General features: G+C 29.2%; 2 protein-coding genes across 4 annotated transcripts; both read right to left on the bottom strand.

The window, feature by feature from the left end:
- Positions 1-380: 380 nt before the first annotated feature.
- LOC115718823 (uncharacterized) lies at positions 381-1,724 on the bottom strand. 3 transcript variants are annotated; one of them, XM_030647639.2, is made up of 2 exons: positions 1,425-1,724; positions 381-1,191 (listed from the first exon to the last, which is right to left on the bottom strand). In XM_030647639.2, the coding sequence occupies exon 2, from the start codon at positions 1,158-1,160 to the stop codon at positions 465-467; it is 696 nt and encodes a 231-aa protein (XP_030503499.2). In that variant the 5' UTR covers positions 1,161-1,191; positions 1,425-1,724; the 3' UTR covers positions 381-464. The 3 variants fall into 3 exon arrangements, with proteins under 3 accessions (XP_030503499.2, XP_030503500.2, XP_030503501.2); XM_030647640.2 differs by having other exon boundaries at positions 381-1,178; positions 1,425-1,718; XM_030647641.2 differs by having other exon boundaries at positions 1,452-1,718.
- A 5,949-nt stretch (positions 1,725-7,673) lies between these two features.
- Positions 7,674-10,698, bottom strand: LOC115721427 (coniferyl alcohol acyltransferase). Its single transcript, XM_030650721.2, has 2 exons — positions 10,182-10,698; positions 7,674-8,807 (listed from the first exon to the last, which is right to left on the bottom strand). Exons 1-2 carry the CDS (start codon positions 10,629-10,631, stop codon positions 7,755-7,757), a joined length of 1,503 nt encoding a protein of 500 aa, XP_030506581.2. The 5' UTR covers positions 10,632-10,698; the 3' UTR covers positions 7,674-7,754.
- Positions 10,699-15,652: the final 4,954 nt, after the last annotated feature.

Here is a 15,652-nt window from a genome sequence, read left to right as displayed (position 1 = left end):
CTCATATTTATATGAGAGGAATGAGTTAGAAGACGTTTGGGATTGATTTGGTTCGAAGGAGATTACAAAACTTATAAATTGGTATGATGAAAAACTGTAGCAGCTGCAACATGTCGCCTAAAGGTACAAAATTGAGAAACGTTCTTTGAATGTTGGGGAACGATTCCAACTCTTGTATAACCATCAAATCTTTATTATTAATTAATCCAATTTACACCTATTAATAACCATTAAATTGTTAATGTAAAGAGTTGTTATACATTTGATAAATAGTCTTAGTAATAAATATTAGTTTATTATTTTTATTTATATACATTAAATTATTTGTTATTTAAAATTTATATGATCCTTAATTTTTTAATAAAAATAAAGTAATAAAGTTTCTAAATAACATTAAGCAAATGTACATTGCATGCATATTGCTTGCTATTATATATTTATCAAACACTCCTATATGTATACAACTATACCTCATCACTATTTTCTTTAGTTAATAATTCTAGCTTTTCTTTACACAACCTCAACTCATCTTCTAACAAACTCTTCTCGGAGTCGTGTTTCGTCACGATCCATTGCAAATAATTAATCATTTGATCATCATATTCTAGTTTATACTCCACCATAAGACGAAATTGATTAGCTTCCATTTCTATGGTGTTCTTCTCCCTCTGCAGCCTCAAAATTACCGCCATTGCCTCCATTGCTGCCGATGCAGCCGCCATTCTCTCTTTATCAAGCTCGTTCCGAGCTTTTTTCGCCCGTTTTCTTTCAATTTTTACTAATTTCCTTAATGAAATTACCCGAAATTCTTCACTAAGCTCACAACACGAATTAACTTCCCGTTCTTTTACATCTTTATCTTCGTACTCAGCTTCATTGTTGTTCGAATCATCACGAGTATCATTACACAAGCAAGACATGGTGTTGCTCTCATCACGACCCTTGAAACGACACCGTTTATCCTTTAAATTCATTGCTTCACCGAAAAAACGACTAAAAATTTGTGTCAGGTTAAGCAAGTAACCCATTCTTAGAAACTTTAGGCCCAATAAAAACATTAAAAACAGCCCAAAAAATCCAAGAACTTGAGAGGAAAGTCCAAACACAAAAAACCCACATTCCAAATCTTTGTTTTGGGTCAGAAATTTTAAGTACTCCATCACCACACCCAGAAGCCTCTGCAACAAAATTCTTCAATACGACACAAGAATGGACCAAACGACAATCAATAAACAAAAAACGACCCCAAATCTGTATCTGGGCATGTAATAGTTTCTTTAATTTTTCTTTCCACACTACTTATAGGAACCAAAATATTATATAGTATAGTTTGTATACAAAAATACAGAAAATAAAATGTAGCATGAGATAGATTCTTACTCCTAAAATAAAAACAAAAGAAGATAGATTTATTAGATTCTTACATGGTTGAGATTGAGAATGGAGCTTACTGATAAAATTGATATAATAAGGTGATGAAATCGAGAGTGTGTGAGAATCAGTAATGAGTCTTGGTAATATATAAAGCAGAATATTATTGTCCGGAAAAGAAGTACATATATATATATGGCCAATGGGGAATTTGGAGTTAATATATTATAAGTGACAAAGAAGATTTTGTTGTTGTAACTTGTGTTTTCTAGGGTGTAATGTTGTTTGACTAAAAATGGATTGGGAGTAGGAAGATAAGATATGATTGGTTGTGGTGTCAAAAGCAAAAATATGATGATGATTTGGTGTGGGAAAAAAAATCTAATATATTTATTTGGAATATCAAATTTCCAAAAGTTTTTTCTTTTTTTTTTTTTAGAAAAAAATGTTAAGGGAAGATTTTTTTTTGTCTAATTAATTTTAAAAATAGCGTGACCTTATTTATATATTTAGATATCTACAAATTCTTCCAATTATTAATTTCTTAAATATCTATTCTATCTATTCTATCTATTCTATATAAAGTGTGTCTATATAACTAAAATTCTTGGTTTATGAGAAATTTATGGGTGACTTTTTATTTTTATTTAATAAAATAATAAAATATTATTTATTTATAATAAAATAATAATAAAATATATCCTATTAATATTTGAATTGATATTTAGCATATTTCAACTCTATATATAATCACAACTATAACTCTAGAAATTAAAAATATATATATAAAATAATCGTCCATTTTATTTATATTATTTAGAATAATTCATTGTGGTTCAAGATCACAATGAACAAAAAAAGTGGCAAAAACACAAATGTAGTTCAAAATCATAGTAAACTAAGAAAGAATGAGAAGAGATTATTAAGCATTAAATATTCTCAGTAAACACACTCAAAGAATCGCATTGAGATAGGAAAAAAAAAAGAATACCAATTATGATATATATAAATAAATAAAAGCGAAGAATATTATATAATTATTTATATTCTATATAAAGTATGCCTATATAACAGAATTCTTAGTTTATGAGAAATTGATTTTTTATTTATATTAAAAATAAAATGATTTATTAATAAAAATAAAATAGTTTATTAATTTTGAAAATACAATTTTAAAAATTAAAAAGTAAAAACAAAACCAAACCAAACAGATTTTTTAAAACTACCAACCAATCAAAAAATTTCATGTGGACTCATCTTTTAAATTTTCAGAAACATAAAACTTTTTTGAATTTTAAACTAATCAAGCCTTTGTATATGTGTACAGTTTGATAATAGATATATATGGGGTGGATTTTCAAATAAATTTAATTTTGTAGGTGAAAAAAATGACAAAATTGGCTGCAAATCACAAAGAGATAATTGAGGTTGAAAGGATGTGTAGGGAACCGAATATAAAATAAAATGATTTATTGATAAAATAAAATGGTTTATGAGAAATTCATGGTTTAAAATATTTAATTTGATATCTTAATTATTAATAAACAATACCATAAATATACATCTACGATCATATAAGAATTTTATTCTAAAATTATACGATCATAGATTAAGTGGTCAAGGTCCAAAGAAAAATAATAATTTCTTATAATCTGAAATCAAGACACGAAAAGCAGAAACTAATTGAATAAGACTCTATTCAATTGAGGTGTCGACCATGCATGGTAAGTAAAAAGCTATATATTAAATTTTATGCCATGATACAATTAAAAATTAAATAAGAATTTACTACTATTTATATATTATATATATATATTACTAAAGATGCAAAAGTATTGCATTTATATATCCCACGATGTTTCAAAAATACTTTGAAAAGTTCATCTTGAATTAATTATTAATATGTAATAAAAAATATTAGTTATTATACTATTACTTCAAACAAAGGAAAGTTCTAGCGGTGCTTCTACTTTCTAATCATAAACCTTAATTTTGGCTTCTTTAACCAGCTGTCACACACAACTTACTTACTCTGAATTTATAACCATTTACAATTTTTTAACACTCAAAAAGTTACTGAGTTTGTTTTCTATAGCTCTACTTATTAAGGTAGAAAAATATTTTTAGATTGACTTCATTATGTTTATTAAATTAATTATTTTCAAGTTGACACATTAACTTAAAAATGACACAATAATGACCTACTACAAAGTATACATAGTTGATCATTTTTAGATTTTTGATGTGAAATTTCGTACTGTGAGCTTTTTAGAGTTTCTTATAGACTTCAATGAGTAATATATTTATATAATTATACCTGGAATAAATTTTCATAATGTTGTTTGGTGGATTCCTATTTTGTTATTAGGTAACATAATATTATTATTCGTTAGGTCTGTCACAATTATTATTAAGTGAGAATGAATCAATTTAAAAATCTTTTACTATATTGAAAGGTGAGATTGATTTTAATATGAGCTTAGTTATATTTAATTTTATTTTGTATATCTATTGTTTTATTTGAAAACATGGTGAATAAATGACTACACTTTATACAACAATTAAGGACATCACTCCAACTACAGAAAGTTGGAAGAATAAAATGAGAGTGTTAGAAAAATTTGAAAAGCGGACAAATAAGAGTTCACCACTCAAATATCAAAAGCTTAATGTTAGCAGACAAAAAAGTATACAATCAATTAATTTACTGTTGAAATTGTCAATACTCTACTAATAAATGCTATATTTTTTGAATTTTGCCTGTACTCGCGTTGCAACAAATTATTATTTCATAAATATTTTTTTTCTTTAAAAATGAACACAGGGTAATGATGTCGAACCTAATAACTAATAATATTTTTTTAAATTTTTAATTTTATCACTTTTTAATAACGTAGAAAAAAACTAGCATAAAATTTAGTATACGTGCCTCGCACGTAACTTTTTACTAGTATAAATTAAGTGTGCCTATATAACAGAATTCTTGGTTTATGAGAAATTCATGGGTGAGTTTTTATTTATATTAAAAATAAGATGGTTTATTATTAAAAATAAAATGGTTTATGAGAAATTCATGAGTGACTTTTTATTTATATATAATAAAATAAAAATAAAATAAATTCCATTAAATCCAACAAAAAAAATAGGGTTCTAGATTTTCTTTAATTACTGTATTTCTAACCTATGGTTTATTATTAAAAATAAAATGGTTTATGAGAAATTCATGGGTCACTTTTTATTTATATATAATAAAATAAAAATAAAGTAAATCTCATTAAATCAAAAAAAAAAAAAATAGGGTTCTAGATTTTCCTTAATTACCGTATTTCTAACCCTATTTGATTATTTATGCCTCTTTTATAAACCCTATTTGATTAAAGTTAAGATTATAAGATTAATTCAAATTATTATTCATATATTGATTAAAGTTAAGATTATAAGATTAATTCAAATTATTGTTCATATATTCATATTTTCCTTTCCAATAAAAGTTTTGAAACAGCCAAATATAATTTTTATGGCAGCATGTTATATCATTGTACTTGGAATTGGATGTAATTTGGTATATCAATATCGAATGATTCTTTATGGCAATGTACTTAGTTTTAAGCAATGTGTGTTATGAGATGTATTTATGTTTAAATCGTATTGTTCTTTAGTATATTTTTATGATAGAAAATAATAATAATAATAATAATTGAAACTATAAAGTCATTGTAAGTTATTTATATATTTGATTTTTTTTTAAAAGAAAATTGAAACTATAAAGTGTGAAAATATCTCAAATTTTTTAAAGTACGATTTTCATAGTAGTTTTCTTTTTAAATGTAATTTGAAAGTAAAATAGGATATTTTATGATATTTGATAACTTATTAATTAAAAATTCAAATAAAAAAAAATAGTAGATGATATTTGGAACATGTATCATTGGAGGTACTTGGATTTTTCTACAAAATATTATAATATTATGTGACAACAAAATTTATAACATTTGCATTGTTAACTTTAGTTTGGATATTTGATCAATTATTTGTACCAGTATTTTGTTTCTTGATTACTTATTTTAGATTTTAGAATTTAATTTGGTTACACATTTAAAGATTAATCGATGCACTAAATTAATTATGTATCACTCAAAATTTTTCTAAAACTTTTTTTTTTATTATTTATTATTTTTATAATAATTTATGATCAATTTACAATTACATTATTATGATTTTTTCAAGTGTTAGATAGTTATATTAAATCATTAGAACTAACATATTGCAATTAGTATATACTTTTAGATTGTAATACTATCATTTAAATTATTTAAATATACATAAAAATTACTTCGCGCAATAATTAAAATAAGTTTTTCTTGAATTAATTACTTTATGAAAAAAAATTAATTAAATTATAATAATAAATTAAATTATATCATCATTTATTAAATTATTCTTAATTATATTATAACAACTAACATAAAACTCAATATACGTGCCTTGCACGTAATTTTCTCATAGTCTATATAATATGTGGCTACTAACGAAATTTTTGATTTAATGGTATTTTTTAATTTTTTACGTTAACTTTAACAGAATATATTATTACTTAACAAAATATTTTATATTAATTTTATAATATTATTATATATATATTTGAAAATAAAATTATGTATATATTTTTCTTTAATTTTCTCATCTTTTAAATTTTTTATTAGTTTTACATACATATATATATATTTTTAACAAATATCAAAAAATAATAAATAAATCAAATTACCTAAACTATATATATCATAAGTTATTCTTATTAATTTCATAATTTAATTCTAATTAAGTTTTCTTAATTTTATTTCTCTCATTGTAGAGTATTCTTTTCTTACTAATTTAGTTTATAAGTTTAATAACAAAATAGTTAATATTGGCAATTTTTCTTTGTTAGATGAATTTCTTCCCTAAAAAAATGAAAATAAAGTATGTTATTTCCAACTTTTACATTAAACACTATTTCATTTTTATTAAAGTTATTTGTTTACTGTTAGAAACATGAGATTTTAATTTATCTCAAATTTTTTTTAATAATGATTAATTTTTATTAAACTAAATCATCCAAAATTAAGGATGCAAAAATAAAAGGTAAGGAGTCCCTACTAAAAGTACGGTCAGCCTCAAAAAGAGAAGCTTGCGCCAAGGCATGCGCAACCTTATTAGCAGACCGCTTAGCAAAATTAAAAGAAACGAGATCAAAATCAGCAACCAAAGTCATACAATCATAAAGAATATGGCCATAAAGAGAAGCCATATGTTTGAACTTTTGTAAATCATTAATGACCCTTAAACAATCCGACTCAACAACAATCTTTGACCATCCATTCGCTTTACTCCAAGAGAGAGCTTCCTTGATACCAATGGCTTCGACAATATGAGGTTGCAAAGAGCCCCTGTAGATAAACTTTTGGCCCCCAAGACCAACCCCGCAGCAGACCTTGCAATCTAGCCCAATCTATACTTCCCTTGGGCAGAAAAAAGTGCACCATCCACATTAACTTTGACAAAAGGAAAACCGGGAGCAGTCCATTGCTCCACTGGTAATGTCGTCGTCCTAGTTAAGCTTGCATCTGTGACAATAACTTTTTGAGCATTAAACCACTCAACAAAATTAATTAGTTACGAGAAGAGTAGTTCATGCATTTTATATATGACATTTAGTTTTCATATATTATCAATTAATGTGGGACTTTCTAACCTCCTCTCAAGATGGTGGCTATTTTTTTACTCACCAATCTTGCACGACTCGATCAAATTGTGACTCTTTTCGGTTACATTGGCTCTTTTTGGGTTACTATCCTTAAATCACAAGGTTATAACTCGTTAGAGTTTTAATTTGATACCATGTTAGAAATATGAGATTCTATCTCACAACCAAATGATTATAAGAGGAGTAGCCCTTCCAATTTATATATAACATTTATTTTTTATATATTATTAATATAAGACTTTCAAACATTTACCATTAGTAAAATATTAGTAAACCTAACGAATGATCATTCTTAAAATATATACTCAAAATAATTAACTTTTAGAGGTAGTAAACCACTCAGAGTTTGCTGTAATAAAATTCTTAAGGTCAATATAAAAAAGTTGAGTACTATTACAACATGTGTAAAATTTTAGTAAAATATATAGAACAAAAAAAAAAAAACACTAATGTGCTATATATAGCCACAAATATATATAAGATATTATTATTATTATTATTATTATTATTATTATTATTATTATTATTATTATTATTAAAGTGCAAAACACCAAGGGTGTACAAATATATGTCTTATAAGATATTTATTTTTATTATTTGTATGATATATATATTTTAATTATTCAAATAACTTTTCTTTTTATATTTTACTTTTTAGATTTGTATTATTTATTTTTCCTAGATGTTCAAAAGTTAAGGGTGTAAGAAAATTAGAAGCTTCAGTCTCTATAAAATCAAGCAGCGATGTATGTAAGTGCATGTACACCACCCAATCACCACTTCCATTTGGGATCAACAAGGGCATCACATAGCCACCTTTTGATATCTCTTGAAATCCACTTGGCATATGATTTGAAGACAAAATAGGTTTACCCCACCCAAAATCAACCTTTTCAAACTCAAGTCTTAGGCCAGATGACAATATAAAATTTGGTCCATCCTCCATTTCAAAAGTTGATATTCTAAATGTTCCTCTTGACTTTAGACGTCGAAGTGCCTCGACCCAATCTAGAATGCCCAAGAAATGTTCCTTCCTCGAAATTCCTCTCAGACTCTCGTGGATTTCTTGAGCCACTTGATTAAGTGGCTCGTCGTTAAGATCATAAGTTTTCTTGGCCCAACACGGAATTGATAAAACATTTCCAAAGTAAAACTGCAATGCATCATCTTGAGCTAACAATCTTCGTCCCTCAATAAAAAACCCCATTCTACATAACTTGTTGTCGTTGACATACTTATTATTATTCGCTAGAGAATATTTCGCAATCATCTTCCATAAGAAAGCACCAAAAGACTCAATCTTAGTTATGTTGGTGTTGTTTAAGGAAGCTTGGATTTGTAGTTGTTTGATATGTTCAGCTTTAATATGGTACAAGCGACTACTTATAGTACTTATGTTAGGGTTATGATCATTGTTGAGTAGTGTAGTTGGTGAAGTAGGGTTTTTGTTATTAGGAGTACTACTAGTGATAGTTGTGTCTACATACATATCTTGGACAGAGGTGTCAATGCAACCAAGGCGGCGAGGAATGAGCAAAGATCGGCGAAATGAGGGGCGATTATAGATCATAAGAGGTTTAGATCGTGTGAATTCAGCCCATGATACTATGAACATGCTGCCTGAGTAGCCATCAGCATAGCGATGGTCATATAGGGTTACGACCACTACACTGCCACATTTGAGCTCCGTTGCCTATAATAATTAACAACATATAAGAAAATGAAGGGTGAACCATTAATATTTATTTTTTTAATTAGAAAAGTAAAATTTTTTTCGAGAAAATATAATTGGAAAAATGGTAATTATAATCTTTTTTGTAATCTTTCTCATCAATATTCACTTCATTTTTTTTTCTCTCTCATCATTTGAATAAAAAACTAAAAAATAGAAGTATTAGTTACAAAACACATTTATTTTTATTGTTCGTTTTAAAATTAAAAAACAAAAATATTGACTGAATGCATTTTTATTTTTTTAAAATAACAAATCAAAACAAAATTGTATTTGTTATTTTTTAGTTTAGAAAATTTAGAAGGAAAATTTTTACAAACGCACCCTAAATAATGTTTATTCCAAAAGCATCTGTGAGCTCTTTAGTTTTTTAGTCAAATTTTAATTGAAATGACTAAAAGGATAAAGAACCATTTTTATTATCTCACTCAACCCTAAATGTTTATTCCAAAAGCACCCGTAAGGGGACTTTTTGAGTGTACTTTTAATGGATATTACTCATGAATAGATAAAATTAGAAAAAATTGAGTTTTTATGCTTAGTTTTTCTACCTAATTAGAAAAAAAATTCACCTTTACATCATATAGGCTGAGATTGTTCCATTGATTAAAAAAAAAAATTAGCAAAAAAAAAAAAAAAGATAAGTAAAAATTGAGTTTGACTTAAATATTTTTATATGAACATGTTTTTTATATAATGTAAAAAGAGATATTTTTTTTATATATTTTTTTTAATTAGATAGTTAAACTAAGCCTATATAAATTTAAATTTCTCTTTTATTATTCATTATTAGATCAAAATTTGCTGGTTTAATCTTTTTAAAATTAATATTAATATTTAAATTTGTTTAGTAACCATTTATAGGTAATACTCATTAAAAAGTATTATATACATATATTTAATTGAAAAAGTAACTTCGCTTGTTATTCAAATGATTATATAAAAACTATAAAAAAAAAAGGGGAATTACCCCATATACTATTTTCTTAACTTTTTTTTTTTTTTTTTTTTTTTTAAATTTACGGTTTGATAGTTTCTAAAGTAGTTGCAGCGCTAGTTGCAATAGGAGTTTCTATACGATTTTTTGTTGCAATTTAAGTTGCGCAGCGCTAGTTGCAATACGGATTTTTATGTAGAATTTTGTAAAAATGCAAAAAAAACTGTTTGAAGTGTAAAAATGAAAAAGCCCCATTAAAAAAACTGCCTATCAATTCTCTATTTTATAAAGTTATTTTATTTTTTAAAATTAATTTATGGTAATAAATATGCACATAAATTTACTTTAGATTGAACTAAAAAAATAATAATCACCACAAAACCACAATTAATACATACTTGAACAGCAAGAATGCCACGAATCTTCTCAGGCACCAACTTGCCTAGGGCAAAGCTTTCATCAAGGTTATACAAGTTGAGTTTTTCAAGTTCAACATCAGCATAAGCTTCAACAAAATCAACACCGCGGTTGTTGCACCAAATCTCAATCTCACCAACCGAGTTGTGGACTAGTTCACCAGCTACTGGAAAGAATGGCACTAACACTTGAGCCAAGCCCTTCTTCATATTCGTAATCAAAGAACGAGCATCGAGGTTTGGCGTGTTTGTTACAACAGGCTTCTTAAAGACGAAGAAAGTTGCTACATCGGTTTTTGATAAGAATAGAAGGTCGAGGTTGGACAATGGTAACCATTGCTCTGGCGTAGAAGCTATTGGTGCCACAACCTCTTCCTTCCTTATCTTCACTAGGAATGGTTTAGCTTTTTCATCATCTCTTACACCGGCCATTTTTTTTTTATCAACTATATTGATCTATAAAATATTAGTCAGATTAATTGCTTACTAATTAATTTTCAAGGTGTATTATATGTACCTAATTTATATATATATATAAATATATTATATAACCAGCATTGGTTAATAGTCACTTCCAATCAATACCGTACCTAACTTTTTTTCTTTTTAATATTTCTTATTAACTTACCACAATAGGCTATGGTAGCTGCCTAACTTTATTTAGTCTCATATATATTAGGAGAATTATTCTATATACTTTTTTTTTTTTTTTTAAATTTACGGTTTGGGTTTCTAAACTAGTTGCAGCGCTAGTTAACGTTGCAATATAAATTTTTATATGATTTTTTGTTGCGATGTAAGTTGCAGTACTTGTTGTAATAGAGGTTTCTATATAGAATTCTGTAAAAATACAAAAAAAAAGTGTTTAGAAGTGCAAAAATGAAAAAAGGCCTTATATATATTATTAATGAGTGAAAAAATAAGGGATTATTTCACGAAAACATAAAAACATCAAAAAAATTACAAAAACACGGTTTCACAGAATTTTAAATATTTTTACGATTTTTTTGATTTTATATACAGAAAATACGGTCTTTTTATGTTGTAGTTTTGTTCATTTGTTGTTGATTTTTTGTTACATGTATGTTATTTTTTGTTGTTATTTTGATGTTATTTTCATCTTACTTTTATGTAGTTTTCTTGTTGATTTTATGTTGTTTTCGTGTTATTTTTTGGAAAACCGTAAAAATGTAAAAAAACATTCTTTGAACGTAAAAATGTAAATATTTTACAAAAAATGGTGCCTTATGTAATTATTCCAAAAATAATACCATATATAAGATAAATGGACTACTTTTGTTCCAAACTAAGTTTTTTACCATAACTATTTTTTCCAATACCAACTTCCCTCTTTTGGAGCCTCATAGCTTTGCCAATCTTTTTTCTTTAATATACACCGAATGTATCCACCACACTAAGATTATCTTTTTTTCAGAGCAATATCTCAGACACATCTTCCCAAAGCAGCTATATTCCATTGCTGAATATTTCTAGAACCAAGGCCTCCATAAGCCTTGGATTTACATAGAGGATCCGGAGCCCAAGCAATATTACCCGGGTTCATTGTTTCTGCTCTGCCTTTCCACGAAAAAGTAGGTCAAATGCTTTCTATCTTTGAAAGAATATATTTTGGCATGCAGAATGAGAATAGGTGTCCACACTACAAGAAATGTCATTTTTGCAAGCACATTTTTGTGCGGACAAAAGTTTGGTATTGCGTTGGTAAAATAAAATTTACTTTTGATGTGTTGGCAAAAGGGGTTGGCAAATCAACATTGGTATTAGAACATTTGCCAGCACAAAATGAAAAGCGCTGGCAAAAATTACTTTTCCCAGCGTGTAAATGCTCTGGTAAAAGTTAGATTTTAGCCACTCCAAATATGCGCTGGTAAAACTTTGATATTTTTACCAGCGCAATTTGCAAAATACATTGGTAAAAGTGACATTTCTTGTAGTGCCAATAAATATGTGTTGACTTCCCTTTTAGCCAACGACACTGTGTCTTTAAAAATATAGTAATTGTAAAGAAGTTAATGATGAAACAAAAATTATAAACAACACACAATAATTATAGAGATTTATCCCCTTATAATTGTAATAGCTTACTCCCCTTTTAGTTGTATTGATTATGACGAACTATCAAGATCACAAGGTCCGACCAGGTGAGTTTCTTAATAATTCTCAAAAAGCGTACAATTATTTTTGTAAAGTGTCTGCCCTTTTAGAATGCGAAAAGAAGGCCCCCTAAATAGTGAAATGACTTCACTATTTAGAGAAAAATACGAATGCATTGTTTGCTAAATCATCAGTAACAATAATGTGAATCTCGATATATATAAAAGAAATAAAGTGGCATGGGAATTCAAATATAAAATTCCATAAATTTCTCTACTACATAATCAAATCCCACAAAATAGGGATTTAGTTGAGCTATATGTGACAGTCAGTAGTCCCGTGATCCGTAAGGGGAAACACCGGGTAAGCTGTGCAGTCTCACACCGCCTGCGGAAGGTCATATGTGATGATTCTGAGACTGTGTAGGTATGTGACTGCACAGTTGAAGAGAGCTTAAATAGTTTGATTGGTACTACCTATATCAACAAGGTGCATCTTGCTTTTTGGTAGCCCATCACGAAAGAACTCCACAGTTAAGCGTTCTTGACCTGGAGTAATTTCAGGATGGGTGACCTCCTGAGAAGTTTTCCCAGGAAGCGTCCAAGTGAGGACAAAACATGTTGGAAATACTCGTGTTGGTCTGTAGGGTCAGTCATCAGTCCATGAAGCAGCCAAAATTACGTACTCGTGTATAAGAGCCATTCATTCCGTGGGTGTAAGGACCCAATGGAATCAGAGCCTTGACCCAGGCAGAAGTGTGGTTGACGAGGGCGTCGAACCCCATAAGGGGGGGTGATTGTGACAGTCAGTAGTCCCGTGATCCGTAAGGGGAAACACCGGGTAAGCTGTGCAATCCCACACCGCCTGGGGAAGGTCATATGTGATGATTTTGAGACTGTGTAGGTATGGGACTGCACAGTTGAAGAGAGCTTAAATGGATTGATTGGTACTAACTATATCAATAAGGTGCATCTTGTTTTTCGGTAGCCCATCACGAAAGAACTCCACAGTTAAGCGTGCTTGACCTGGAGCAATTTTAGGATGGGTGACCTCCTGGGAAGTTTTCCCAGAAAGCGTCCGAGTGAGGACAAAGCATGCTGGAAATACTCGTGTTGGTCTGTAGGGTCAGTCATTAGTCCATGAAGCAGCTAGAGTGACGTACTCGTGTATAAGAGCCATTCATTCCGTGGGTGTAAGGACCCAATGGAGGCTTAAAGCGGGGACATTTCACTATAATTGGGGAAGCAATTAAAAAAATATCTTAGAATATATATCTTCACTTAGCGTGTACTTCTGGTCGGCAAATGCCGGCACTGCTTGACCTACATGTCTATTCGGCATGCCATGAGCTTTGGGGCCTATTCGGATAATAGTCGCTAAAGGATCAGGCTTTAATCAATTCGACTTAGAATCGATCTGGATGATACAATAAAGATATGCTCCGCCTAGGTCCAAATATGTGTGACATGTGTTATTTTGCTAAGTGCCACGCCACCTGTGCTAAATTTAGGATAAGAATATGTACAGCCATTAACACAGAATTAATAAGAACACATCGACCTACATAAGATAAGTTATTTGTGCTCCATATTCACATTCTAGCCACCATTTTTTCAATTATGATATCACATTCTACTTTTGATATCTTTTTGGAGCATAAGGTAATGCCAAGATATTTAAAAGGCATGGAACTTAAAGCAAAACCAGAACAATAAGAATAGCTTGGACTTCAGAATTAGACATACTTGCACAATAAATAATAGTCTTGCTTTGATTGGCCTCTAAACCTTAAGTATTAGAAAAGAGCTTGAAGGTTCAGAGCAGGAGCTTAACAGAAAAAAGATCACCTCTACTGAATAAGAACACATCACCGACAAAGCAAAGAAGTATTAATTTCAATTCTTTGCACTGAGGATGAAATTTGAAAGTAGGTCTTGTAGCAACTTAATTCCTTCAATAATCTAGATAAATATTCCATTCTGAGAACTAAAGGGAGGGGAGACATTGGGTTTCCTTGTCTCAACTTATTTTGGAATTGAAGAAATCATTCGCAACTCCATTTATCATAATGGAGAATTTTGGTGTTGTCACACATTTCATAATCAACTTAATGAACTTTTCCAGAAAAGCATAGGCATGCAACAACTCATTTATAAAATCCCATTCTAGAATATTGTAAGCCTTCCTTAATTCCATCTTAATTTTGCAAGATGGAATGGTATTCTTGCGACCATAGTTCTTGACCATGTCTTGACAGCCCATAATATTATGGGCGAAGTATCTACCATGCACAAATCCCCCATGATTTTGAGCAATAATAGTTGGAAGGATATTCTTCAATCTCCCATAAATCACATTTGTTACTGTTTTATACACAACATTGCTACGCGCAATCAACTGTAGTCACTAACTTGACTTGGACACTTGCTCTTAGGAATGAGAGTGAGTGTGGTTGCATTAATTTTCTTAAGAAGCTTCCCTGAATAAGCACCAAAATGATAGCTTTGGTGAAATCCTCTCCAATAATGTCGTAAGGATGCACAAAGAAATAATTTTTGAAACCATTAGGGTATGGGGCTTTGGATTCAGGAATAGACAATAATGCCTCTTTAACTTCCTCTTTAGTATATGCTGAATTGAACACTTTGGTTTGTTCTTCAGTAATACAAGGATCATTTTTGACTATTTCCCTCAACACATGCCTTCTGTTTTCCGTTTTGGATCCCAAGAGGTTGTTGTAAAAATAAATAAAAGCATCCTTTACCTCAACTGGATTATCCACCCAAATTCCTTATGCATTAGTAATAATAATGGCACTACATTTTGGTTTCTTCTAGTTCTTAAGCTAATGTGGAATAGCTTAGAATTAGAATCACCATCCTTTATCCAATCATTCTTAGTTTTTTTGTCTAAGGAATGATAGATAAGTTTTGTGCACCCTCAAATAATTTCTTCTTGTCTGACTTTCAGCATCAATTAAGTCTAAGTTTGCGGGGTTCTTGTTAGCAGCCCCTCACTACAAGAAATGTCACTTTTACCAGCACAGTTCGCTACTGCGCTGGTAAAAGTAACTTTTACCAGCGCATTTCGCAAACTGCACTGGCAAAGAGATCAAAGTTTTACCAGCATACATTTGCAGTGGCTAAAATCTAACTTTTACCAGCACATTTACGCGCTGAGAAAAGTCTTTTTTGCCAGCGCTTTTCATTTTATGCTGGAAAAAGTTCTAATACCAACATTGATTTGCCAACCCCCTTTCGCAACACATCATGGGTAAATTCTATTTTACCAGCGCAATACCAACTTTTGCCAGCACAAAAATGTGCTGGCAAAAGTGA

Source organism: Cannabis sativa, chromosome 2 (assembly GCF_029168945.1).
Source record: "Cannabis sativa cultivar Pink pepper isolate KNU-18-1 chromosome 2, ASM2916894v1, whole genome shotgun sequence".
Lineage (NCBI taxonomy): Eukaryota > Viridiplantae > Streptophyta > Magnoliopsida > Rosales > Cannabaceae > Cannabis > Cannabis sativa.
This window is presented reverse-complemented; position numbering and strand designations above follow the sequence as displayed.

Excerpts from the sequence above, each read along its gene's own strand:
- LOC115718823 (XM_030647639.2), bottom strand. The coding sequence starts at position 1,160 with ATGGAGTACTTAAAATTTCTGACCCAAAACAAAGATTTGGAATGTGGG.
- LOC115721427 (XM_030650721.2), bottom strand. The coding sequence starts at position 10,631 with ATGGCCGGTGTAAGAGATGATGAAAAAGCTAAACCATTCCTAGTGAAG. Across the intron at positions 8,808-10,181 it reads GTGGCATTCTTGCTGTTCAA|GCAACGGAGCTCAAATGTGG; the intron begins GTATGTATTAAT and ends TAATTATTATAG.